General features: G+C 49.4%; 1 protein-coding gene across 4 annotated transcripts; it reads right to left on the bottom strand.

The window, feature by feature from the left end:
- Positions 1-180: 180 nt before the first annotated feature.
- SLC44A2 (solute carrier family 44 member 2 (CTL2 blood group)) lies at positions 181-26,605 on the bottom strand. 4 transcript variants are annotated; one of them, XM_072947689.1, is made up of 22 exons: positions 26,477-26,605; positions 12,630-12,678; positions 9,885-9,958; positions 9,679-9,763; positions 9,032-9,116; positions 8,691-8,801; positions 8,542-8,602; positions 8,313-8,436; positions 8,112-8,195; positions 7,906-8,018; positions 6,429-6,560; positions 6,238-6,337; positions 6,060-6,152; positions 5,806-5,890; positions 4,954-5,216; positions 4,774-4,868; positions 4,022-4,125; positions 3,842-3,915; positions 3,686-3,756; positions 3,438-3,526; positions 2,256-2,340; positions 181-1,787 (listed from the first exon to the last, which is right to left on the bottom strand). In XM_072947689.1, the coding sequence occupies exons 1-22, from the start codon at positions 26,505-26,507 to the stop codon at positions 1,666-1,668; spliced, it is 2,130 nt and encodes a 709-aa protein (XP_072803790.1). In that variant the 5' UTR covers positions 26,508-26,605; the 3' UTR covers positions 181-1,665. The 4 variants fall into 4 exon arrangements, with proteins under 4 accessions (XP_072803790.1, XP_072803791.1, XP_072803789.1 ...); XM_072947690.1 differs by having other exon boundaries at positions 181-1,408; XM_072947688.1 differs by lacking the exon at positions 26,477-26,605 and adding an exon at positions 13,107-13,322.

The raw sequence follows: 26,605 nt of genomic DNA, 5'->3' as shown, positions 1-26,605 counted from the left end.
GGAGAAACTTGAGCTGCCTGCAGGGTGGAATTTAGGTGGAGACGGGCCAGCAGACAGAGGGCTTCCTGCCCTCCCTCCTTCCCCTGGGGAGAGTCGCCCCAGCTCAGAGGATCCCAGGGCAGTTAAAGCTGGGGTTCCCCACTAGCCTCCCACTCCCCCAACAAACACTCCAGGCCCAGGCTCTGTACAATAGGCACTTTATTAGTGGTTGGAATGCAGTTACATGTAGGGGTGTGCAGACAGAATGGGGGAGGAGGGGCAGCAGGCACAGGAGACAGAAACCCCAGGCTGGGACTTCTCTCTCTCTGGGATCCCAGATCCGGGGGCCTTGGGATATGGCGAAGGGGGAACTGGGACACCAGTTCCCCTGAGTTTAACAAATTTGGCAAATTACACTCAAGGCGAGGTGACTGGGCAGGGAGGCCCCATTTGCCCATCTCCTCTCCCCCTGAAATCCTCCCTTCAGTGGATTCAGTTTCTTTTCTCTCTTACAAAGAGAGCTGTGTCAATAACTGGCATAGAAAAGGGGGAAATTCGGTCCAACCCCGCCAGCCAGCCAGCCAGCAGGTTTCCATTAAGCAGTTATTAGCAACCTCCTCCCTCCTGCTCCACACCAGCCGCCCTCCCCCAACAGTCCCACTCCCTCTTCTCCCAACAACATCTCCCGCTACTGCCTCCTGTGCCAGGGGACACCCCCACCTGGGCACACACACTCCCACCCCGTCACATCCAAGGAAGGGACATCGGAAAGCATTCCTTAGCAGCCCCAGCTCAGCCGTGAAGACAGAAAAAAGTTAATAGACCCTTTAATGCAAGTCCAGGCTGAAAAAAAAATAATAAAGAAATTCCTGGAGTGGCAAGTAGCCAGCTGCTCAGCCCTGGAGAGGGTCCTGGCATCCTGGTCAGAGCACATAAGTGAATGGGGGGGGGCCTTAGAAGCTTGAGCTGACTATGGCCACCGCTCCTGCAGATGCAAATGTTGTCCTGTCATAAGAGGGAGACAGGATGCGGGAGGCAGAGGACAGAGGCCAACCCCCTCGCTGGGCTTCTTATCTGAGCCGGGGGCTGAAGAGACTCATTGCACTGTCTTGGGGGGGCCACCGTGAAAACTCCAACTGGCCCTTGGCATAGGGAGATGCCCCAATCCTCCAGGTTCCCGGAAACTGGTGGTAACTGGATGATGGGGGGCGGGAAGGGGCGGCAGTGATAGGACATCAGGTAAGCCCGAGGGGCCGGGGTTCTGATCCGGCTGCCGAGCACCCGCTGTGAGACTTCCGGGGAGGTGTGGGAGGGCGGGGCATTTAGGACTCTGCCGGCTTCTTGTTGGTCTTTTTCAAAAGCCTCTTGAGGGTGGGAGACATGAAGTAAGGCCTCTCGGCCGTGCCATCGTTCCTCTCCAGGTCCTCCACTGCAGAGAGAGGCCCCAGAGCAGGCGGTGTGAGCAGGGCCCACGGGCAGGGGCCTCCGGGGACAGGGCGGGCGGACGGGGGCCACAGAGAAGCCTCAGAGGGTTAGGAAGCAAGAAACACGGGGATGGGAGGTGGCAGACTGGGAACGGGACACACACTCGCTCCCCACTCCCAGGCCAGGAAGCCCCCACATGCACCCCGGGTCTACAGGGAGGAAACGAGGAGGCCTGCCTGGCCCCCAAGCCAGCCTCCCCTTCTACTCCTCCACGTCGGCCCGCTTCCCCTCCTCCGCACTCCCCTTCAACAGGATGTCTCTCAGCTCGGGCGACATGAAGTAGGGTCGCTCCTGAGAGCCGTCATTCCTTTCCAGGTCCTCACCTGGGCTCCCCCCAGGAACCAGCAGGAGGAAAGTGGGGTAGTCAGGAAGGGAGGGGAGGAGGGAGGCAGGGAAGAACAGGGAAGCCAGCAGGCATGGAGGAGAGGCAGAGAAAAGAGAAAACAAAAACAAAAGAAAACAACAACAAAAAAACAAAACAGACAGATGGAGAGACCAGAGTTAGTGGCAGCCACAGATCCCCCCAACAAAGCCAGAAACTCCAAAGCTGAGGGCCCAGGGGCAGAGAGTTCCAGCCACAGCCTGGACCCGGGGACAATAGGATGGAGCAGCTCTGAGTGCAGAGGGAAGCCATGGGGGCATGCCGGGGCCCTAGGATGAGGGACAATCAGGCCCTGGGGTGGCTGGGGGCACCAGGCATGCCAACGTGTAGCCCCATCGGAGGGAGATGTTCTGCCCAACGGGGAGAAGGGAGTCAGGGACCATCGAGGGTCAGGGGAGGGGTCACTCACAGAAACAGAGGAACAGTGTATCCACACACATTCCGTAGACGCTGAAGAAGCCGTGCGCAATCAGGTAGGAGCCGATGATCACCGTCTGGACAGGAGAGACAAGCTGTTCCCACCCCTGCTCCTGCCTAAGGCAACCCTCCTGGGTTGGAGTCTCGCCATTTCCTTGCTGATAAGCCCCTCCTCTGAGGCCTTCCTCTGGCTCCAATTTTATGCAAGTTTAAGACATGACAGGTTTAACACTAGTCTGTGTCTATCCCATTTATTGCTAGATCCCCGGACATTTGGAGACTCACAGAACCTTGCTAGGTACCTGTAAACATTTACGGGCTGAAGTGAGTGGACTTCAGAGATTAAATAACTTGGCCATAGTCACTCATCTTAGAACTAGCAAATAGAGAATGAAGATAAAAATCTAGGACACTGGGCCCCAAGGCCTGCTCTCAGATACCGTACTGCCCTTTGAGTGATGCCTTAACCCATCCACGGCCTCATCACCTCCCTGCCCCTATCTCCACATCCTCATCCCTTCACTACCTCCACACCAGCCACATTGATTTGCTCACTGTTCCTGGCATAGTCCCTGCACGTCCCCTCTGCTTGGATGTTGCCTGCATTGCCTTCAGATCTTAGATGTGACGTAACTTTCAGGGTGAAGCCCCCGGACTCCCACGCCTGCCCAAATCTTCCACCACAAGCTCTAATAGTCAGTTCCCTGTAATTCTGCCCTGCGGCACATACAAGTTTGCAATCACACATCAGCATCAACTAATGTTTACTTATTCCTGCACGGTAAGGCCTCTTTCCTCATAAAGGAAAAGGTCCATCTCATGCCTGGAACAGAGGACGCATTTAATAAATGTTTGTGGCCTGAATTAATCACCAGTTCCCCGCCTCTGAACCCCATCCACATCTGTTTATTTTTTGAAGGGGGGAAGGTAATTAGGTTTATTTAGATATCTTCTTCTTCTTCTTCTTCTTCTTCTTCTTATTATTATTATTATTTGTTTTTGTTTTTAGTGGAGGTTCTTGGGATTGAACCCAGGACTTTGTGCATGCTAAGCATGTGCTCTACCACTGAGCTATACCCTTCCTGCCGATCCATATCTGTCTAGTCAAAGGAGGCCAGGCGAGTTCCAACAACTCCTTCTCCCCAGACCCCTGTCCATCCCCAAAGGTTCATACCAATATAGGGACCCAGTAGTAATTGAGGGGTGGTGCTGTGTCCTGCACGATCCTGATTCGATGGGTGAAGAAGAAGAAAGCCAGGATTCCTGGAGAGGGATGAGGGTTCTGGATAAAGGAAGTAGCCCCCACAACAAGACCCCAGGGGAGAAGATACTCATCACAGAAAATGTGGGGGCCCAAAAGCAGTTCACAAGTGTCCCCAACAGGCTCCCTGCAGCTGGACAGGCTGGGTAAGCGGCACTCACCCACGCTACCCACGATCAGAAGTTTGCCCAACAGGAAGAGGAAGTCAGTAACTTTGTCCAGGACGGCCACTCTGCAGGGGACAGAGGGAAGCAGGCATGAATGATGATTCAGAGCCCTGAGGAGGAGGGAGTTGCTGAGAGGGTGTTTTCCCTGACCTGATGATGTTTCTCATGAGCAGGAAGAAGGCATTTCTGGCCGAGGTGCAGAAGTTGGTGCCATAGATGGCAATCTGGAGGGAGGTGGGAGGGATGAATCAGGCCCACCGGGTGGGAAATCAGGGCTTCTCCCACCCAGCAGGAGCTGCGGGATTACTTCCTGGTCCCAGGCCTACTCACCATGATGTAGGCATTTCTGTTGAGGAATTTGATGAATTTCTCCAGGCACCAGAAACAGCATTTGAGACAGGTCATGAGGAACTTGGCAAACTTGTTCTCCGCAGCTGGCAGACAGGGGAGGGATGCAGCGGTGAGAGGGGACCCCACTAGCCTGGTAAGACACCCCCCAGACCTCCTCCTTACAGGAACTTGCTACAGCCCTGGACTCAGAGCCCACCTTCTCCAAGAGAAGGTGAGAAGAGACTTGATCCAGGACCCTTGGGGTCCTGCCCCACACCCTAGTAGGAACTAACCTGGGCTGGGACCCTCAGCCCCGCCCCCCTTTTTAAAAAGGGGCACTCAGCCCAGTCTCCAAGACAGGGCTCAAAGACAACCCACAACACCACCCCAGCCCCACCTTCCTGACAGAAGCCAATTCTTTTTTTTGACAGAAGTCAATTCTTGATGCTTCTCTGGCTCTACCCAAAAGGTCAACCAATCCCATCCCAACCCTCTCTTCAGAAGCCAGTGGTGGTTCAGGACTCTTGTTCCTGCCTCCTCAGCAATATGAACACCACTCATTGGGCTCTCAGCCACGCCTCCATCATAGGAACCAATCACTCAAGCCCCTCAGCCCCACCCTTTCCCCCTCTTTGGCAGGAACCAATCCCTGCCTCACCATCTTAACCCCACCCCCACACAAGAACCAATCCCAACCTGCCCCTTAGCCCCGCCTACTATGGGAGTCAGGTCCAACCACATGTGGGCCATACCTTTCAGGCGCTGATCCAAGTATTCCAGCATCACTCGGATGATCTGCACAATGGCCAGGATGAGGGCACCAAAGGCCAGGGAGCCTGTATGATACCTTTGGGCCAAGGGGGTGGTCAGTGGCTAGGCCAAGACTCTTCCATTCCGTCTCACTCCCACTCCCAGCCCATCTGGGACCCCACCTGAGCGCCCGGCCGAAGGCAGAGAAGAGCGGGAAGGCAGGTAGGTCATCCGGCTTGTTCAGGGCCCAGTAGTAAGAGGCGAAGGCCCCAGCCAGCGTGACCTGGCCCAGCGCCAGCACGAAGTTGGCCAGCCAGAAGAACATGAAGACATTGAAAATCTGCAGGCCCAGGAGGGCTCGATGGTAATTTGACTCACCACCATAAAAGGCGAACTGACAGTAGGCACCAGGGCACAGGCGGGATTCGTTGGAGGAGGGGAAGGTCTGTGGGAGGGACACAGAGTCACATCATAGGGGCTGGGGTTCAGAGTGGGCTCTGGGCATCAGGTCCTGATCAGGTAGACAGTAGGGTGGGACGGGAGTCATAAGGATCAGAGTTAAGTCAAGAGATTGGGGGCTTAGGATAGGGGCTTGCAAAAGGGGTTCTAGAAGAAAGATTAGGGTTCATGGTTTCAATGGGCATCAGTGAGGTGGCACAGGCTATCTCGGGGCTCAATGGAGTGACCATGTGGACAGATCATGAGTGGCAGACATCAGTATGAGGACCACAGGGGTCAGGTTAGGGCCTTGTGAAAAGCAAGGAAGGGGTTCTAGAAGCAAGAACTGGCCATTAGGGTTAAGAGAAGGGTGTGGGAGCAGGAAATGAAGTCAAGGGAGAGAAAGGTGGGTGGTTCAGCACTTGGGTGGGGGCAGCTGCCAGGTTGAATCCTTCCCTTCCATGCCCCCAACATCCAGCACAGGACATACAGCAGACACCAAATGTTTGTTCAATGGTCCCAAGTGGAGATGAGAGGCTTCAGATCATCTGTGGGCTGCTAGGGAAATAGCCATCCCCCCACCTCCGAACACCCACCTCAGGGTTGCAGGTTTTCCCAGCAACTGAGCAGGCAGTGTCACTGAAGATCTTATAGACGGCTTCGTTGGAAGTGGACAGGAAGCTGGAGGCTTGTTAAGGAACCCAAGGTCTGGGATTAGGGATTCCAGGGGCACCTGGGGAAGAATCCATTCCCCCACCACGTTCCGGCCTTGTCCTCAAGCTGCAGGTCACCTCCAAGTTAGGCACTTAGCCACCCCCAGGGTGGGAGATCGGGGTCTGACAGTGGATACATAGCAGTGCTAGCCCAGTAGGCGATGCAAAGACACAGCAGGAAGAAGGTGACCAGTGGGTACAGCAAGGAGCACATGACGTATCCCACAGCCCTGTGGAGGAGCAGAGACACAGGCATCAAGGCCAGAGCAGCCCTGGGACCACCCTAGCCTGATCCCCTGACACCCTGGCACCCACCTGCTGGCTTCTTTGATGAGTGCAATGGCGATGAGAATTCTCTTCCGTAGAAAGATGAGCAACAGGATGATAATAACCTCGAGGATGCTCAGAATGATCACTGCAGGGGGCAGAGGGTGACCGAATCTGCTACCTGCCTGGGATCCCCACCCAGGTCTCACTGGGGGCAGGAGTGGGGAGCTGGGACTCACTGAAGGCCATCCAGGTCTGGCGCAAGTGCAGGTATACGCGGAGGTCTGTCTGGAAGCCAAGGTCCACCAGGGAGATGTCGGAGCCGGCCTCACCACGCAGTCGAGCGTACTCCATGTAGCAATGAAATATTCCTGCATGGGGGAACCACTGTGCTACGACTGCCCTCAGCCCACCAACTGCTCCCCAGTGTTGCAAAGCAGGTACAAAGCCACTCCCATTTAACAGAAACAAAAACCAAGGCTGAGAAGGGTTGCCACTGCTTGCTCCTGCCTCAGGGCCTTTGTACTTGCTGTTCCCACTGCCTGGTACAGTCTCTCTGCAACAGGGTCCCTCACATCCTCCAATCTCTGCTCAAATGTCACCTCATGAGACCTTCTAGGATCCCTTCTCCCATGTAGAATCAGACCCTCTCACACTCTGATTTCTCATCTCCCTTCACTGCTTTGACATCCAAGAGGATTTCTGGTAGGTTTCTTGTCCATCTTGCCCATATCCTCAGGAATCTAAGCCCCATGAGAGTAAGGATTTGTCCTGTTTTATTCATTGCTATGCCTGCTAAGCCCAGGACCTAGAAAACTGCCCAGAAAACAGTAGTCACTCATTAAATGAATGAATGTCAGGATACTGTGTGGTCTGAGACTTTACTGACCACTTTGCCCCCTTGTATAATGATTCATGGGTGACGGGGGAGGATATGGGTGCTAACATTCAGTGGGGCAGCTTTAGGAATTTTCAGAATTCTCCTTAACTCTCTGTAGAAGAAAATTATAAAATACAGATAAGTACCAAAAAATGAGTCACCTAAACTGCCAGCACCCAGACAGAAGCCACTATTAATATGAATATTTTAACATCTGTATCCTCTGATTGGGTTGCATGTCTGGCATCTTTCCTCCTGGAAAGTTTAAATAAATAAACAGAACAGGAGGCACTGGGTTCTGAGCACGGCCTCTGGGTTCCACAGGCCTCAGATCTCCAGGGCCCTCCTCCATTTCTCCTGGACACTATCTTCTTCTCATTAAGCATCCTAACAAGTAAATACTAATTATGCCCATTTTATAGAGGAGGAAATTGAAGCATGGAAAAGTTGAGTCTCTCGCCCAAGGTCACAGAGCAAGGAATTGGCAGAGCCAGTGTTTGAAACCCTGGACTTCCTAGTGTCACAGCATATGGCCTTAACCACCGTGCTAAATGGTCTGCTTGAGAAGGCCTTTACTCTTCGATGAAATACAGATCCCCTCCTATTTTGGAAGATTATGATTTAACCCATCTCGCAGGGATGAGCACTGAGGTTATTTCCAAGGGTCTGCTCTCATAAACAAAGTTGAGATAAACATCTTCACAAATATTTCAGATCAAAGATGGAGGATGCCTGATGGCTCAGGAGAAGATTCTCCATGGGCCACTGACAGCTCAAAGGGCCTAGGCATTTTGCAGACGGTGGGGAGGGGAGGGCGCAGGGAAGAAGAGACGCACCATAGCCCAGCACCAGAATCACCATGACGATCATCACCCAGACCATAATGCCAGCCAAGAAGCGGAGCAGGACGATGAACAGGAGGCTTATCACCATGGCGATGACCAGGCCTCTGGGGGATAAAATGAGGGCATGAGCGGACCCTTTCCCCTCACCAGTCTCAGACAGGGCAGCCCAGGGAGGGCTACCTTCTCTCTCCACTTACATGACAATCCAGTACCAGGAGACGGTGTAATCTTCAAATATCCGCATGGCCAACTGTCGGGCCTCCAGGACTCCATTGGCCTTCCTGGGGGAAGACAGACGAGGATTAGGTCAGACCTGCCTCCCTTCCTGGGCCAGCCCCAGGGGATGCCCTGTCCCACCCAAGAAACGTGATGTGGGCATGGTAGGTTATGGTCCTCACTTGGCGCCTTCCACCAGCTCCGTAATGTTTTTCCGAGCACCGAGTCCATCCTCATAGGTCGTCTCGTTGCCCACCATAAGGACCCCTTTGTGGGTATGGATGGCAGGGAAGCATCGCTGGGCCACTGCATGGAGCAGGGGATGGGACCAGTCAGGCTGAGCCCCTGAAACCTCCCCATGCCCCTCCTGAGCTCACGGGACCACCTGAGCTCATGGGACCCCAGACTCACAGGGTTTGCTGGGGGTGAGGACAGCGGGGCAGTCGCCATCCCGGAGCACCTCAGCCACACCCTGCCAAGAGAGAGGGAGTGGGTTAATTCTGCAGGTCGGCACTCTCTACCTGCCCCTGCCCGGGCTCCAAGGACAGCCACCCGCTTACCTTGTTGTTCTTAAAGCCAGGCACACAGAACTGCTTGTAGTATTCAAAGTCCTGGGATTTGTGAGCATTCAGGTAGGTGAGGTAACGGTTGGGGCATTTCTCCACACAGATCTTGGAAGGGCAGAAGGCAGGATTGGGTAGGGTCAGAACGGACACCTGATCCCCTCTCAAGACAGAGGTTCCACCTCCCCCCCCTTATTCACCAGGGAGAGAGAAAGGCCTGGGATTCACCAGGGAGAAAGAACGGACTGTGAGAGAAGCTCCGGCTATAGAAGGAAAAGGACCTGATGATGGAAGGAGGGGTGAGGGGACGGGAAAGAGGCTGGGAGGGGACAAGTTACCTGTGGGGTGGGACACTGGAATTCCAGCAGGACCAGAGGGCTGGCACACTTCACAATGTTGAAATAAAACAGGTAGGGTTTGTTCCTGGGGTTGGGGAAGGGAGATGGAAACTGTCAAGACTTCTTAGTCAGCCTGTGTAATATACCTTAATGAAAACAACAACAACAGTAGCAGCAACTCCATGCTGGGTGCTGTTGTAAGCACTGGACATGTATTGGCTCATCTAACCATCACAACAGCCCCATGAGGGTGAGACTCTCATGATCCCCACTTCAGAGATGAGGAAAATGAGGCCCAGAGAGGTTGAGACACTTGTCATAGGTCACACATCCAGGGAATGGCACAGCTTAGATTAAACCTGCTCTTTACCTCACCTGTTCATCACCACCTGACATCAGACTGGGGACTATCTCCTCTCTGTCTTCCCCCTAATATGTGGGCCAGCAGAGGACAAGGCTCTGAATGTCTCATTTAGTGCTGTGTCCTAGAGCAGAGGCTGGTGATGGTGGGAGTTTTATAAATACTTGTTGATCAAACTAGTGGATGGATGGAGGTGGGGGAAACCTAGAACCTTCTCCCCAGTGCTGATAAAGGTCTCTCACCCATTCCTCCCCAGCCCCAGCAGGCGCCAAGGAGACAGACTCACGCGTTTTTTGTGCCCTTCTGCCCGCAGAACTCGCCTCGGCTATCAGTGGGGTAGATCACCTTTCGAGGGTCCCCATGGGTCCAAGCTGTGGAGGGATCCAGGGATGCTGAGGCACTGCCACCCCTTAGCACCAGCCCCACTCTGCCCCAGAGGCTAGGCTTGCCCTCCCACCCTGGAACCCCAATACCCTCCCCTCCTCTGCTCACCTATGATGCCTACAGCCACATAGCCCACAATGGCCAGGAGGAGGAACACACAGCAAATGATATCTGTGCAGCCCCTGGGGAGCAAGGGACCACATCAGGGTGGGAGTACTGGTGTCCTGTATATCATGAATTCATCCTACCTTGCACACATACACATATCCAAGGGCTATTTGGACACATGTTCCTGAAGGGTCAAAGGGCACGTGTATTTTAAATGTTAACACCTTTCACTGCAGCACTAGTTACAATTGTCAAGATATAGAAGCAACTCAAGTGCCCATCGATAGAAGAATGAACAAAGAAGAAGTAGTGCATATATATACATATATAGGAATGTAATATATAACACATATAATATATAATGGAATACTACTCAGCCATTAAAAAGAGTGAAATCTTGCTATTTGCAGCAACATGGAATGGACTTGGAGGATATAATGCCAAGTGAAATAAGTCAGAGAGAAACAATGTATGTTATATGTAAAATCTAAAAAACAAAACAAATGAACAAACAAAACAAAACAGAAACAGACTCATAGATGCAGAGAACAAACTGGCAGTCATCAAAGGGGAGGTAGGGGGGACAGAGGAAACAGGTGAAGGGGATTAAAGGTGCAAACTTCCAAGTATAAAATAAATGTCATGGAGATATAATATACACATCAGGAATATAGTAAATAATACTGTAACAACTCTGTATGGTTACAGATGGTAACTGGCCTTATTGCAGTGACCATTTCATAATGTATAAAAATATCAAATTACTATGTTGTATACCTGAAATTAGTATATTATGTTAGTTATAACTCAAACATCCCTCAAAATAAATTTTAATACCTAATGCTATATTGTCCTCAAAGCAGGTTGCAGCAATGTTCAGCTCTCTTTGGATTGAGTGCCCATTTCCCCACATCTTTACCAGCATTACATATCAATGTTTTTAAAATTTAAGCTATTTTGTGGTGATCATTTTGCAATATGTAGAAACAATGTATCACTATGTTATGCACCAGGAACTAACATAGTGATGTAGGTCAATTATACTTCAAACAAAATTCATAGAAAAAGAGATCATATTTGTGGTTACCAGAGGAAGGGCAGGGGGGCATTGGATGAAGGTGATCAAAAGGTACAAATTTCCAGTTATAAGATAAATAAGTACCGGGGATATAATGTACAACATGATTAAAACCATTAACACTGCTGTAGGTTATATACAAAAGTTGTTAAGAGAGTAAATCCTAAGAGGTCTCATCCATAAGACTTTCTCAAAAGGAAACATATTCTTTCTTTTTCTTTTCTTTTCTATCTATGAGATAATGGATGTTCACTTAACTTATTATGATAATCATGATATTTGGAAATGAAATCATTATGCTGTATACCTTAAACTTACACAGTACTATATATCAATTATATCTCAATAAAACTGGAAGAAAAATGAAAAAAAAAACATGTTTCACAAACCATGTTAGCATCTACTCAATTTTTTAAAACTATTTCTTTATCATAAGATCAAATGTGAACATGATAAAATTTAAACCATACAGGAATGTATGTAATTAAGAAATGTCTCCCATAGAATTCACCTTACCATGAGTAACCTCTATTAATGGTTTATTGTGAGCCCTTTATTTATTGGTACAAATGTTTTCCAAAAAAATTTTTTTTTTGCTGGTGAGGGTATAGCTCAAGTGATAGAGCACATGTTTAGCATGCACAAGGTCCTGGGTTCAATCCCCAGTTACTCCTCTAAAAATAAATATATAAATAAATAAGTAAACCTAATTACCTCCAAAAAAATTTTTTTTAAATTTAATTCAAGCATGATACATTCACTGTTTATGTCTTATTTTTTCACTTACTAAATTGAGAGGGATCCAAAAGAAAAAAAAGATTTAATTAAAAAAAGTTTTTAAAGAAACAAAACAAATTTTTTAAAGAGATGGATCCACATCACTACTTAGAAAGGCTCAAGTACATTTTACCAGCTGTGTAATATTATAACCTAAGGATGCACTGTTGTAACTAGTATCTAACTAGTTCCAAAAGATGCAACCCAGATTGTTGGTTTTCACCATTTTCAAAAAGGCAGCAGTATCATACATTTTTGTCCATGTATGCAAGGTTTAGTAGGAGAATTATTTTCCTAGAATTTTAATTGCTAAAACAAAGAACTGAACATTAAAAAAAAAATTGCATTTCTAAGTTCCCTCCAAAAAAGACTATCAACTAGTTTCAGAGCAGACTATAAGTCAATCTTTTTTCTTAATTGATGTAACAGTGATTTATAACATTATATTTCTACTTCTGTATATTCTAGTGTGTCAGTCTGCTATGTATGTGTGTGTGCATGTGTGTGTGTGCGTGAGAGAATATTTTTAACCTCTGCCAATCTGTGACAGGGAAATTCTATTTGGTTATTGTTTTGTGTTACTTTCCATTACTTTTCAGTGAGTTTGAGCATTCATTTCTCCATTAACTCCATTTTCGACAGCATTTCTTGTTCTATAAATGATCTGTTCCAGTCTTTTGCTTGAATTTTAAAAGTTCATTTGTAAAGACTCTTTGTATATTAAGGAAGTTTTTCTTATTGTTCTTTTATCTTTAAGTTTCTTTATCGTTAAGTTGCAAATATTAATCACTAGTTCGTTGGCGAACAGATGTGGAGCTGTGTGTAAAGAAACAGGGGTGGAGGCAGTGTTAGCAGAGACCCCTCCCCTCCCAGGAGCCCAGAGCCCTTACCTGTTGTAAATGGGTCCTTTGAAGGCGGGGTCATACTTCTGTGGTGTTCCTGAAAATCAGCCAGACGGACCAAGATGGGACTGGGAGATCACCCTTCCCCAGAGGTCCCTAGGGGTGTCTTTGGCCACGGGAGGAGTAAGATTCAGAGATCCTGCGGATTTTCTATCAACTGGCGACCACTCACTGGGAGGGGGCTGGAAAGGGGGCCGCCAGCGAGCCCGGTGGAGAGGGGAGGGTCCAAAATAGGATCTGGAAGGTTCCCACAGGAGTACTAGGGAGGTGGCAACGAGGCTCTTCGGAGGACGGAGTTTGGAGGGGCCTCCGGGTGAAGACTGGGGTGAGGGATGCTGGCAGGTGATGATGAGGGGCCTACAGGAAGAGATCTGAAATTCCGCTCGCCCCTCAGCCCCCATCCTCGTCCTCCCGCTGCCCCCTCCAAGTTGCCAGACCCGGGTGCGGGCGGCGGGCGCTGCCTACCGTGCTTCCCGTAGTAGTGCTGCCGCTCGCCCGCCATCCCTGCAGGTGCCCAGCCCCGCCGGCCGCCCGCCTGCTCCCGTGCCCGCTTGGCCCTCGGGTCCCGACGCGCGGGCGTCCCGAGGGAGGGACCGAGGGACCGACTGGCGGCGGCTCCTCCCAGCAAAGAGCCGGGAGGGGCGGCCCAAACCGGTCAGACCGGCCCTAGTGGAGCGGCTGCCTCCGGACAGACTGGACCGCGAAACGGAGGGAGGCAGGGAAGGAGGAGGGGGCCGGGCGGGGCGGCAGCTGCTCCCGCCACTCACCCGCCGGGCCGGATTTAGCCCTCCCCGCCCGCCGCCCGGCCCCCACCCCGGGCACCCTGAGGCAGCGCTCCGTGGCCTGGGTTCCCCCCACCACCCACCAGGCGACACCGCCTAGAACAACCCTCCACCCTGGAAGGCGCCTGATAATTGTCCCATTCTCCAGGTACGGAAGCTGAGGCACAAGGAGGTTAAATCTCTAGCCAGGCGCCACAAAACCGGCAGTTGGTTTTGCTGAACTCAAACAACCAATTATAGCCTATTCAGGCTGAAAACTCTCAAACCAGTGGTGGTGGTGGGGAGGGTGTTTGTTTCTTCAGGTCTGCATTCTTAAAAAAATTAAATGCCAGGAGTTAAATATTTGTAGTCTATTTAAAAATCCACATCGCCAGTCTCTTTAAAACGGCGACTTACAGTCCCCATGTCACATCCCTGCCTGGCTCTGGTCCCTCTGTGGCCCCTGAGGCTACACACCTGCGCTAGCCATCCCTGCACACCCCCACAGTCGATAATCCTGAAGCCACTGTTTTGGAGAACAAGTATTTACTGAGTGCCTACTGGCTGGGCACCAGGAACAGGGGCAAATGAGAGAGACCCAGTCTTGTGGGTCTGTCCTGGTGGAGCTGACATCCTTCTGGGTGCATTTGAGCCAGAGGATATTCAGGCCAGTGCCTTCCTTTCCCTGAGCCTCAGTTTCCTCAATTGTGATATGGGGCTAAAGCATAAAGGCAAAATCAGCCAAAACTAGGTACGGGTACTAGGAGATATTCAGCTAGCGCAGATGCACTATATTGTCAGTGTAGGGGAGTTCAGCGGATGTGGGGGTATACAGTAGGTATGGGGGTACTGCCAACATGGGGCATATAGCCCACATGGAGGTATACAGTTAGGGGTGTTTAATCAGTGTGGGATATACAGTAGGGTAGTGGTATACAGCTGGTGGAAGGTATATAGTCAGTGTGGGGTTGCACAGCTTGTGTGGGAGTACACAGCCCCCACGGCTGTATCCTCCCTTCATCATGTGCCTGTTCTCACTGCATCTCTCAACAACCCTTGGGCCCAGTTGTATATTTACAGTACAACCAACTATACAGAGCATACAGCAAGCAAGGGTCTAAGTGTGGTTATATACAGTTGGTGCTTAATTGTAGCTGCTGCCTCAGAGTCAGGCACCCCCTGGTGGGGCTCTGGTCACCAACTCAGCTTGTCCTTAGAGAAACGTCACCTCCCCCTCCTAGTGGCTTCCAGCTGTGGAGGCCCACCTGCCCCCTGGCCCACAGGCTTGAGCAAACAGACAGTCAAGGCCCCAGGCTCAAAGCCATGCCCTTGAGTGACCAGGCCTCCCAAAGTAGTCCTCTGGTTGCCACAGTCCCACCCAGTCCGAGCGGTGCCCAGGCCACAGCCTCTCCTCTTCCCAGATATACTCGGTCCCCTGGGGACACACTGGCAGACGCAGGCCTTCAACCACCAGCTCCACCCTGATGATGCCCAAATGTGGACCCCTGGGAGTAGGGAGGGCATAGCTCAAGTGGTAGAGCGCATGCTTAGCATACACAAGGTCCTGGGTTCCATCCCAGTACCTCCTCCAAAAATAAATAAGTAAACCTAACAATCTCCTTCTCAAAAATTTTTTTTAAAAATGTGGACCTTTGGGGAGGGCCTCACCCCGAGCTGCATGTCCCTGTGACTCTGCCTGCCAGAACCCCACAAGGGGTCTCATGGGCACCTCCCACTCAGCATGGCCACATCAAGCCCTTGCGTGTCCCCCAAGCTGCCCCAAGTCAGAAGTGCTCAGGCTGGAAACCTGGGATACCTCTCTGCTTTATATCAGCTTTGCCTTCAGAATTTGTCTAGAATCCAACTATTTCTCACCCTCTCCTCAGCCCCCACCCTTGTCACACGGCTGTCATCTCCTGTCTGGACAGTGCAGCTCCCACTCTTGTCCCGCACTGTTCCCCCAACAGCGGCCAGAGGAGCCTGTAAACACCCAAGTCAGGGCACATCCCTCCTCTGCCCCGAACCCGGAGGAGACTCCCATCTCACTCTGAGGAAAAGCCCAAGTCCTCCCTGCAGCCCACGAGGCCCTGCCTGCTCTCCTTGTCACCTCCCTGACCTCACCTCCTTCACTCTCCTCTCGCTCTGTTCCAGCCTCGCTGGCCTCCTGGCCATACACAAGCTCACCAGGCACAGTCTCCCTTCAGCACCTCTGCAATGGCTGTTCCCTCCACCTAGAAAGCTCTTCCCCGTGAGACATCTACGTGACTCCACCTTCTTCATACCTCTGCTCAAACATCACCTCCTCAGAGACTTTCTCTGACCGTCCTAAGACAGCGCCCTTTCCCCCTTTCCCCTGTTACCCTGTTTCATTTTGTTTCTTACCACCTAACACCATTCATTTATATATTGGTTGTTTACTGTCTGCCCGCATGTTTACTGCACAGGGCAGGGACTGATGTCCGTTTTGTTCAGAACTATGTCTCCAGCACCCAGCACAGCACCTGGCATAGAACAGGCCGGCAGTCAGGGTTTGTTAAATGAATAACCACAGCATATAATCCATGTATGCATAGCTAAAACTGAAAATAAAAATGCAGCTTAAAGGGGATGGGGGATAGCTCAGTGGTAGAGCATGTGCTTAACATGTGTGGGGTTTTCAATCCCCAGTACCTCCATTAAAAAAAATTTTTTTTAAAGCAAGGGAAAAAAAAGCAGCTTAGAGTTTTCCAGGTGCCCATATTAATTTGCAAATTTTATACATATAAGAATTTAATATATATTAAGTGTGGAATTTCTAGCTGGCAGGGAAAGGATAAGCAGTCACTAGCTTTGACTTTGCATTTGGAAGAAAATGAAGTTAACTCCACCTCCAACACCTTGCAAAACAAATTCCATGTGGATTAATCATGCAAATGTAGAAAACTGAAAACCATCACAAGTATGAAGGGAAAACACAAGAGCATATTTCAACCTTCTGATAAGAGGTGAGACCAGTAAGATGGGTGGAGGAGAGAGAAGGCAGCTCAGGAGGTTTCTAGTATCAGCCAAATAGCAGCCAGATTGGCAGTGGGAGCCGTCAGATAAGAACGGCTTGTGCTAACCAAGGAATACCTTTCAGACCCTGGCTCAGGGCTCTTTACCAAATAGGCACTCCTATTAACAAGCCATTTTTCAACAGAGAAAACCGAAGGTCAGGGAGAGGAACCTGCATGCCCAGTACCCTAGCAACAAGTGGTGGGTCCCTACTCCAGTTTTGATGGGTGAATGGGAGCCACTGAGGGTATTTGAGCAGGAGCATGACAGCATGTTCAGGCTGGAGAGGCGAAGTCTCCATCAGTTCTCAGGGAAATTTGGTGGCTGTGGCTGGGACAGTTGAGCTATGGCCTTGTAGTGTGAACTTGTCAGATGGAATTAAAGATGCAGAGCTAGGCGCCTGGTGTAGCCTTGGCTCAGGGCCTTGCCTTGTGGGTGGCTCAGGAAATATAAGAGGGAACATTGGTACTGTCATCTGATGAGTTCCATTAGCTCTCATTTTAACATTAGCCAAGGGGAGACAGAGGGAGGGGCAAAGCGAATCCTAATGGTTTGATAATTGAGCCTGATTCAAACCCTGCAGGGTGGAAACTTGCTGTATCTTTGCAACAATGCCCCAGTGCCTCTCTGTCACTGGTTTACTGAGTGCCAGATGCTCTTCAGAAACATTACACGGTTTACCTCAATTCACCCTTACAGCAACTTTGTGGGTTGATCCCATTTGACAGATGTGAAAACTGAGGCCCAGAGAGACATAACATGCTGGGGCCACAAAGCTGGTGAGCCACAGAGCCAGGCCACCCTGCTCCCGAGTTAGTGCTTATACGAGGTTCCTATGGCTGTAAGCTGTGACCACCAATTTGGCAGCTTAAAAACAACACAAATTTATTATCTCCAGGTTCCAGAGGTCAGACATCCAAAGTAAATCTCACTGGGCCAAAATCAAGGTGCTGGCCAGGCTGCAAGCCTTCTGCAGTCTCGGAGAATCTTCTCCCTTGTTAGGTCTCCTCCTCTGACTCCCCTGCCTCCCTCTTTTCTTTCTTTTTTAATTCCTTTTTTTTTGTGGGGGTGGGTAGGTAACCAGGTTTATTTATTTATTTATTTTTACTGGAGGTTCTGGGGATTGAACCCAGTACCTCTCGCATGCTGAGTACATGCTCTACCACTGAGCTATACCTTCACCCTCCGTCTTTTTTTTCTTTTTTCTTTATTTATATACTTATATTACAATATATTTTAAAAAATTGAAATATAGTTGATGTACAATATTATATATGTTACAGGCATACAATATAGTAACCCACAATTTTCAAAGGTTACACTCCATTTACAGTTATTATAAAATATTGGCTACATTCCCCATGTTGTACAATACATCCTTGTAGCTTATTTTATACCTGATAGTTTGTACCTCTTACTCCTCCCCCCTCCATCTTGCTCCGCCCCCTTCCCTCTCCCCACTGGTAACCACTATTTCCTTCTCTACATCTGTGAGTCTGTTTCTTTTCTGTTACATTCACTAGTTTGCTGTATTTTTTTAGATTTTCGCATGTTAAGTGGTATCTTACAGTATTTATCTTTCTCTGTCTGACTTATTTCACTTAGCATGATTCCATCCATGCTGTACGCCAGAAACTAATACATTTTAAATCAACTGTACTTCAATTAAAAAGCAAACCAACAACCAACCAAGCCATTTAAAATATGGGCAGAGCCTACCCAGCTAGCTCGGTCGGTAGAGCATGAGACTCTTAAAATATGGGCAGAAGAACTGAACAGACATTTTTCCACAAGAGGAAATGCAGATGGCCAACAGGAACATGAAAAGTTGCTCAACATCACTAGTATCAGGGAAATGCAAATCAAAATCACAATGACATATTATCTCACACCTGTCAGAGTGGCCATCATCAAAAAGAACACAAATAACAAATGTTGGCAAGGATGTGGAGAAAAGGGAACCCTTGTAACTGTTGGCGGGAATGTAAATTGGTGCAGCGACTATGGAAAACAATATGGAGGTTTCTCAAAAACCTAAAAACAGAAACACCATATGGCCCAGCAATTTCACTCCTGGGCATATATCTGAGCTCTCTTTTCTTTATAAGGAAACTTGTTCTTGGGCCCACCTGGATGAGCCTGGATTCATCTCCCCATCTCACGATCCTAAATTTAATCTCATGTGCAAATTCCCTTTTGCCGTGTGAGGTAACAGAGTAACAGGTTCCAGGAATTAGGGTGCGGACATCTTTGGGGGCACTGTTATGCTGCCTACCACAGTGTGTTAATCATTCAGGCCAGGGTTCGCAAACCATCCCCCATGGGGCAATCCATCCACCGTGTTTTCATAGGGCTCAAAGCTAAGAATGGTCTTTCTATTAAAAAAATTTTTTTTTTAAATTTACAATGTTGTATCAGTTTCTGGTGTCAGCATAGTGATTCATTTATCTGTGTTGGAATGTTTGTAACTGCTGATTCAGTCATATATATATATATATATATATATATATATATATATATATATACATATACACATAATTCTTTTTCATTTTTTTTGGAGGGGGAGGTAATAAGATTTATTTACTTTAATGGCCATATGGGGGATTGAACCCAGGACCTCGTGCATGCTAACTAAGCACACACTCTACCACTGAGCTACACCCTCCACCTGGCCATATTCTTTCTCACTACAGGTTACTGCAACCTATTGAATATAGTTCTGTGCTCTACAGTAGGACCTTATTTTATCTATCCTGTACATAGCAGTTTGTATCTGCCAATCCCAAGCTCCCAATTATTTCTCCCTCCACCAGTCTTTCCATTTTTAAATAACTGAAAAACATGAAAAGAAGACGACGTCTTCATGTGAAATTTCAAATGTCAGGGGCCGTAAGTCTAATTCTCTTGGCCCAGAGCCACGCTCATTCCTTCTCATCTTGTCCAGGCTGCTCGCTGTCATGTTGTCTATTGCCTATGGCAGACTTGAGCAGCAGTGATAAGAGACTATATGGAGCCCTTAGAGCTGGAAATATTTACTCTCTGGCCCTTTACAGAAGTTTATTGCCCCCTGGTCTCTAGGCAGTGAACTGACATGTGTTGAGCCCAAGTCTGCGCCACCCTGCTTCATGGGCTCTGCTGACAACGACCAGAAGTGGTAAGACGTGTCATTCATCCCCCTCAACACTGGGGGGGGGGGATTGACAAGCCCTCTCCCTCTCCAGACTGCCATTTTCCCATGTGGAGAATGGGACTCAAGTTTGCATTTCCTGGTAGGTATTGCCAGGACCTGATGCAGAAAAAACAAATCAGCACAGGTCTGGGGTCCAAGGCTTCCAGAAACGCTAACTAGGAATGAGGCCCCATTTGACAGAGGGGGTAAACTGAGGCCTTGTGTTCCAACCACATAGCTGGTGAGCTGTGCATCGAATCAAGGCCCTGCTGGCTCCAACCCAAGCCTCTTCGTTGGCAGATGCTGGGAGAGATGTGACAATGGTGGGGGAGAAGGTCTCAGAAAGTTGGGCTATAAGACCAGGTTTGGGGAGGGGAGGCAGCCCTTGGGTTCAGGCCTGGCTGGGCAGGATGGCCGGCCCACCCAGTTCAATGGGCGTAGGAGATAAGAGAACAGAGAGAGGCTGCCTGGTCACGATCCTCGTGCCAGGACATCAAGTGGCACCCAGCCCCCGAGGCTTCTGGTTACAGGCCAAGTCCACAAGGCCTGCAGCAGCCCCAGGCCTCGCCCACGCAGCCAGGCTGGCTTACCCCGCCTTCCCAGAAATCTGTGCATGGGTAATGGACATCCCAGCTGCCCAGATAAGTCCCTTTGACAAAAGGTTTGGGGACAGCATCTGGGTAGGAAAACTAGAAGTGACTCCACTGACAGCAATGCTGGGAGCAAGAAATAGAGCACTACTGTTTGCTGGGCACTGAAGCAGACATTTCCTTCCAGGAACTCATTTGATTCCTACAATGAGGCTCTGAGGGTAGATGGCATAATGGAGAAACAGAGGCCCAGAGATGCTTCATGACTTGTCTGAAATCACCCAGTCAGTGGGAACTGGGATTTTGAACTCTGCTCCTGCTCCTCAGCTGTGTACTCTGCAAAGAACTCCGATTAACCGGGCATTTACCATAGACCCAGCTCCAGTGGAGTGCTAGACCTGCAGGAGTTCACTGGTCCCTTGAGGTAGACCTGAGAGGGAGCGGACACTTTAACTCCATTTTCTAGACGGAGAGACAGGCTCAGATATATGAAAGGTACAGACACAAAAGGTTCAGGGATACATGAAAGGGTCTGTGCTGGTACAGAGCTGGGAACAATGGAGCAGGTGTGGGGGAGGAATAAATGAAGAGTTTGGGACTAACATATACACACTTCTATATATAAAATAGACAGGAGGAGGGTACAGCTCAGTGGAAGAGTGTGTGCTTAGCATGCACGAGGTCCTGGGTTCAATCTCCATGCCTCCATTGAAAATAAATAAATATAATTACCTCCCCCAAAATAAAAATAAATGGAATGATAAAATATAAATAAATAAAAAGAGAAAAAACAACCTGAAATGACCTTTTAAAAAATTTTAAAATAAAATAGATAACAAGGATCTACTGTATAGCACAGGGAACTATATTCAATATCTTGTAATAATCTATAATGGAAAAGAATCAGAAAAAGAATATGTATATAAAAATCTGAATTACTTTGCTTTTGCTGTACACCTGAAACTAACACAACATAATTGTAAATCAACTATACTTCAATTTAAAAAAGGAAAAAAGAATGGAGCTGGGACTGGAACACAGTCAATGCTGGGTTCCAGAACCCAGCTGAGAGTCAGAACTCTGGTTTGCTTTTTTTGTATGTCTGTTCATTTATTTAGCACCTTGGTAAAGGCAATTCATGCCCCCTGACCAATGCTATCACTTCTGGGCTGGTCGCCTGGCTTCTGCCATTGCACCCTAGAGGCCAGAGGGCCCTTGTGAGCCCGAGTCAGGTCAGGTCCCTCCTCTGCTCAGAATTCAATGACTCCTATCTCTCTCGGAACAAAAACCCAAGTCTTCCGGGGGTGCACAAGGCCCTGTCCACTCTGCCCATCCCTTCTCTGCCCTCACCTCCTGCCATTCTATATCTCAGCCTCTCCACTCCAGCCACGTAGACCTCCTCAGGGCTCCTCAAACATACTAGACACACTCCCCCACCCCAGGACCTTTGCACAGGCTTTGCCCGCTGCCTGAAACATGACTCTCTTTCTTATTCCATTAGTCAGGTCAGTATGTGGCCTTCTCTGATCCACTGATTTGAAATTTTAAACCCTGCCTCCGGGCCCTTTAGATCACTCCCACCCTTCCTTCTGGCTACACTTTTCTCCAGAGCCCTTCTCTGATAGTCTCAGAATTTTCCTCAGTCATCTTAGTATGTGGATCCCTTGCGAGAATGTCAGTTCCTGGCAAGCGCATTGCCTGCTGTATCTCCAGGGTCGAACCTGGCACTTGGGACCAATGTTTGCTGAAGGAGGTTATCAATGAACTTGTTTACGTTAAGTAATCTGCATGCTTATCAAGATTAAACAACAACAACAACAAACAACTTCTGGCAGCACAAGCCTTTAGACTAAGAAAAATCACTCTCCCTCTCACCCCTGGCCCAGAGCCCACACTTCCTCACATTGGGAGCAGTTCCTCTCACTGGTTTCCCTTTCCTCCTTCCAGAAAATGTCTACATACATAAGCAGATATGTAGCTGTTTATCCCTTACCCCACTGTTTTGTTACACACGCTGTTTCCCACTTTGCTATTTCACAGACTGACATCATTGGACTTTGTTTCCCCAACAGCAAGGTTAGACATACTGCATCTTTTTACAAGCCAACATAGTATCCCACCCTAGGAACAGTACCGTTTCTCAGTAAACCAGCCTGAGGAGCTTTAAAAAAAGATACAGATGCCACATATACACAAAGAAATGAATAGTCTAAGCTCGGGAAAGAGACTTCTTGGCTGTGTTACCTCTGAGCTGGGGACAGCTAGCTGAGGGTATGTGAGGGGTTCTTTCACAGGGAAGGCTAAAATCTGTGCGGTTGAGGGCTTATTTTTAATTTTCAGCCTCCCCCACCCCAACAGAGAGAATATATTAATTTTGTTATGTAAGAGTTTAAAATCTGATTTAAAAATAAGCTTGGGGAGGAGAGGGTAATAGCTCAGTGGTAGAGTGTATGCTTAGTTCGCATGAGGTCCTGGGTTCAATTCCCAGTGCCTCCATTAAAAAAAATAAACAATAAGCCTCCCTTTGGGGATTGACTGGAAAGAGGCAGGAGAGAACTTTCTAGGGGCGATGAGAAAGGCCTTACTTGACATCTGCAAATTTATTCTAAGGGCCAGATATTAAAGGTTTTTTTAACTATTTATTTTTGTCTTTTTTTAGTGGAGGTACTGGGGATTGAACCCAGGACCTCATGTATGCTACGCATGCACTCTACCACTGACCTGTACCCTACCCCCAGATATTAAAGATTTTAAGTTTTGTGGTTCACATATCATCTCTGTCACATATTCTTTTAAGAACCATTTAAAAATGTAAGAGCCACTCAATCCATTGGCTTTACAAAAACAGGCCACAGTGCAACAGTATAAAAATACTTAACACTACTGAACTTAAAAATGGTTAAGATGGGAAATTTTGTTATGTTTTTTAACCACACACACAAAAATAAAAATAATCATAATACTAATAGGCCGTCCTTGGGCATAAGGGACCTCTGGGGGCTGGTAATGTTTTTTTTCTGACCTGGGTACTGCTGACATGTGTGTACCCTTTTATGTACAAATTTTCTACTTCAATAAAAATTTCAAAATATTCCCCTTGATTGGTTCAATTTAAGATGGTCCACCCACAAATGCACAACTTAATGCAACTGTCCCAAAAGACTGAGGAGGTTTCCAGGCACTGATGTGAGGGAGAGATCACCTCCAATACATTAAGCAAAAAAAAAAAAAAAAAAAAAAAAAAAAAAGCAACACAATGTGAAAATGTGAAACACACAACTTTTCGTTCAACAAAATTATCTGTTGAGCACCGACTTTGTTACCATGTGACAGACACTGTGGATACACCTTCAAACTAAACAGATATGCATTCTTGCCTCACAAAGCTAGCACTTTAAGGGTTTCTTAACATTTTTGTAAAACGGGGGGTGGAGCCACTAAATAAAGAATATGTGTAGTTGCATGAGAAGGTCTAAGGCCTAGACCCTGGAAGAAAACACAACAAGTTGCCTTGCAGATATACTGCAAGAAAGAAGTGTGATATTGGGAGAGGGAGCAGGAAGCAGATTTCATAAAGCTATAAAGTCTTTTGTATCTTTTTTTTTTTGAAGCATGTGAATGTATTATCTCTTTCCAAAAAAAAGTTGCAATTAACAATACCCTCTCCTGATAATGTTTTCTAAAAACTCAGATGCCAGCTCCCTGCTGCTGGCTGAGTTGAATTCTCTAGTGAATGGGGCCATGGAATCTACTTTTTAAACAAGCACCATTACTCTTTTCCCCTTAGTGTTCCCTCACCCCATCAGTCTATTGTTTTAGGTTACCTAGAATCTTTTTCCATGCTGCTCATGCCAAGGGTGGGCTGAGAAGTTAGGCAGTGCCCCTTGCTGACATCCGCTGGGGCCAGGAGCCATTTCCTGGCTTCCTCAGAGATGCTGCTTTCCTCTAGATAAGGTGTCTGCTAGGGAGGGAACTTTCTGTCCTGATCAGTCCAGTCTAAGTATACGCCCCGACAGAGGGCTGCCTCTCCATCAGCTCACAGAAAATCCATATCCCCAGTATCCCCAGTCCCAGAGGCCTTGGAGCACGTAGAGGTCACCTGGCAGTGTGCAAAACACTTCCCACCAGTCAGCATGGTCTGCCCAGCCCTACTGATGAGGATATGGAATTTCAGAGAGGTCACCAACTCACCCATGGCCACAGAGCTCATCTGTGTCAGAACAAGGATTTGAACCTATGTGTGTCTGACATTACCCCCTAAGTTCTTGGTGACTGATGGGAAGGCACTAGGGTACAAGGGAAGGATACCTGAGCCACTCTTTGCACATTGTTCCCAAAGGAAAGCTCCCCGTTATCTGGCAAAGACTTCACAGGGCAGCATGACGGCCCTCAGTTTTTGGGTCTGATGAGAATGGACCATGTACAAATTAAGCAAGGACCACCCCCCCAACACACAACTTGGAGGATTCAAGCAATGTGGTCCCTCTAGAGGAAGTGAGGGCCTGACTGCAAGACCCAGCTGAAGTCTCCATCTCACGCTCCCCTGGGCCTCATAGAGATAAATCATTAAGCAACTGCGTGCTTTGTTTGCTGTTCTCACTCCCTAGATCACACTTCTCTCAGATCTTCCCACGGCTGGCTCAACCTCCAGCCTTTGGTCGCCTAAAATAATCCCAGATGACCCTACACATACACACACACACAGTGTCCTGTTCATTGCCTCACTACACTGACAACAACCTAAAATTACCTACTCATTCAAGGATTTTTCCGCTTTGTTCACTGCTGTGTTGCCTCTGTCTGGATGCTGCCTGTAGGATGCTCAGTACATACTTGTTGATGCAATGTTCTCCCAGAGCCCAGGACCAGGTCTGTTAGGCATGTAGGTCCCCTGTCTCAGTGTGGTCCTGGCAGGACCTGGGAGGGTTTACTCAGGCCCATCCATGGCTGGCTCCTTTTGGCCAAATTCAAGGCTGGGTGAATCCCATCATTGTCCACTCTGCCCCAGCCTTGCCTCAGGGAGACCAACGATCTCTCAGGTGCTGCCCACAGGCAGGCAGGACCCCAGATGGATAATCCCAGATCAGAGACAGCCAGCCACACCCAAGGGACACACAGCAAAGACAGCCACAGGGTCTGGGGCTTGGGCCAAAACCAAGAGCAAGGAGGCCCCTCAGGAGGTTGGGGCTGGCAGCTTCAAGCAGGGAGGGGAAAAGTTGGGTGGCTGCCAGGTCCCAGTGCCTCCCTCTTGGCTGGGCTGGGCAGGGAGAGCCTGGCCTCCCCTATCTGTTTCTTTGCAGCCTCTGGAGGCCACAGTCCCTGGGGGTAGGGAGGCACTGCTCTAGTCCTGTTTAAGCTTGCTTATGAGTGGTTTCCGGCCCCCTCCCCAAGGCCCTTCAGTCTCACAGTTTCCAGGAAGTTTCAGTCACACAAGGAGGGGCGTTGGGATCCCCTGCCCCAGGGCAGTGCCACATGGGGCGTGTGCCCAGCTCAGCCCTGGGAACCCAAAATGGGGAAGAAAAAGGAGAAACTGAGGACCGCATCACCCCTCCATGGGAACCAGGGGAAGGAAAGCACCCTAGAAAGCGGGTGGAGAGGAAGCCTCATCTTGGCCTCATCTGGGCCGAGAGGGAAGGCTGCCTTCAGAGGTTCAAGGGAGGGGGTCCCTGTCGCCGAGACTCCGTGAAATGGGAGCTAGCCCCACCTCCCTCGGCCCTTTGTATAGGGAGGGGAAAGTTTCTCAATTGTTTCCTGCTTTCTTCTTGCCCCTTCGCCGGTGGCGCCCTCGTTTCCGCCTTCCCTAGATGGAGGGCGAGACCCAAGGGGCTCCCACATTCGGTCTGTCTAGTCTGGCCTCAGTTTCCCTATCTGACCAAAAGCCCAGGACAGCTGACATCTAGGGGGAAGTGCGCAGGAGGAAGACGTGTACAAAGGAGAATGGAAAAGGAGAGGATCTGGGGAGGTCGGGGCCCTGGTCTTCTTCCCAGCCCCGGTTGCTCTACCTCCCCTCCCCCGCCCTGCATCCGAGCCGCCCAGATAACGGGACCTCCCCTGGCGGAGCATGCGCCGTGAGTCCTGGCCCATCAGCCGGAGCGGGAGCGGGGGCTCCCGAGAGGGGACGCGGGGCAACCTGGCGGAAGCAGGGAGGCGTGGGCTCTGCGCAGAGCAGAATTCAAGGCCGGGAAGCAGGAGGGGGGCCCCGGCCTGCAGCGTGAGTGTTTAAGATCACGGACGTCCCCTACCCACAAGGCCCCCACACAACCCAGCAGAGGCAGCTCCTACCGTAGGCTTCGTCCTTCCGCTCGTCCACCATGGCCGCGGCGGGCGGGGAAGGGAGTGCGAGCCAGAGCGACCCCAGCCCCGGCGGGCGGGAGGCTCCGCCGGCTGCAGCTCCCCGCCCCAGGCCCGGCC

The sequence above is a fragment of the Vicugna pacos genome, chromosome 22 (assembly GCF_048564905.1).
Source record: "Vicugna pacos chromosome 22, VicPac4, whole genome shotgun sequence".
NCBI classification, from domain to species: Eukaryota; Metazoa; Chordata; class Mammalia; order Artiodactyla; family Camelidae; genus Vicugna; species Vicugna pacos.
The sequence above is the reverse complement of the archived record's forward strand: the minus strand, read 5'-3'. Positions and strand labels throughout refer to the sequence as shown.

Bases quoted from the DNA above. Each gene is read 5' to 3' on its own strand.
- SLC44A2 (XM_072947688.1), bottom strand. From the start codon at position 13,143: ATGGCGGGCGAGCGGCAGCACTACTACGGGAAGCACG. The intron at 5,217-5,805 runs GTGGGTGTTCGG...TCCCTCCCACAG, and splicing joins GGAAAACCTGCAACCCTGAG to ACCTTCCCCTCCTCCAACGA. The intron at 3,757-3,841 runs GTCAGGGAAAAC...TGTCCCCTGCAG, and splicing joins CTCATGAGAAACATCATCAG to AGTGGCCGTCCTGGACAAAG.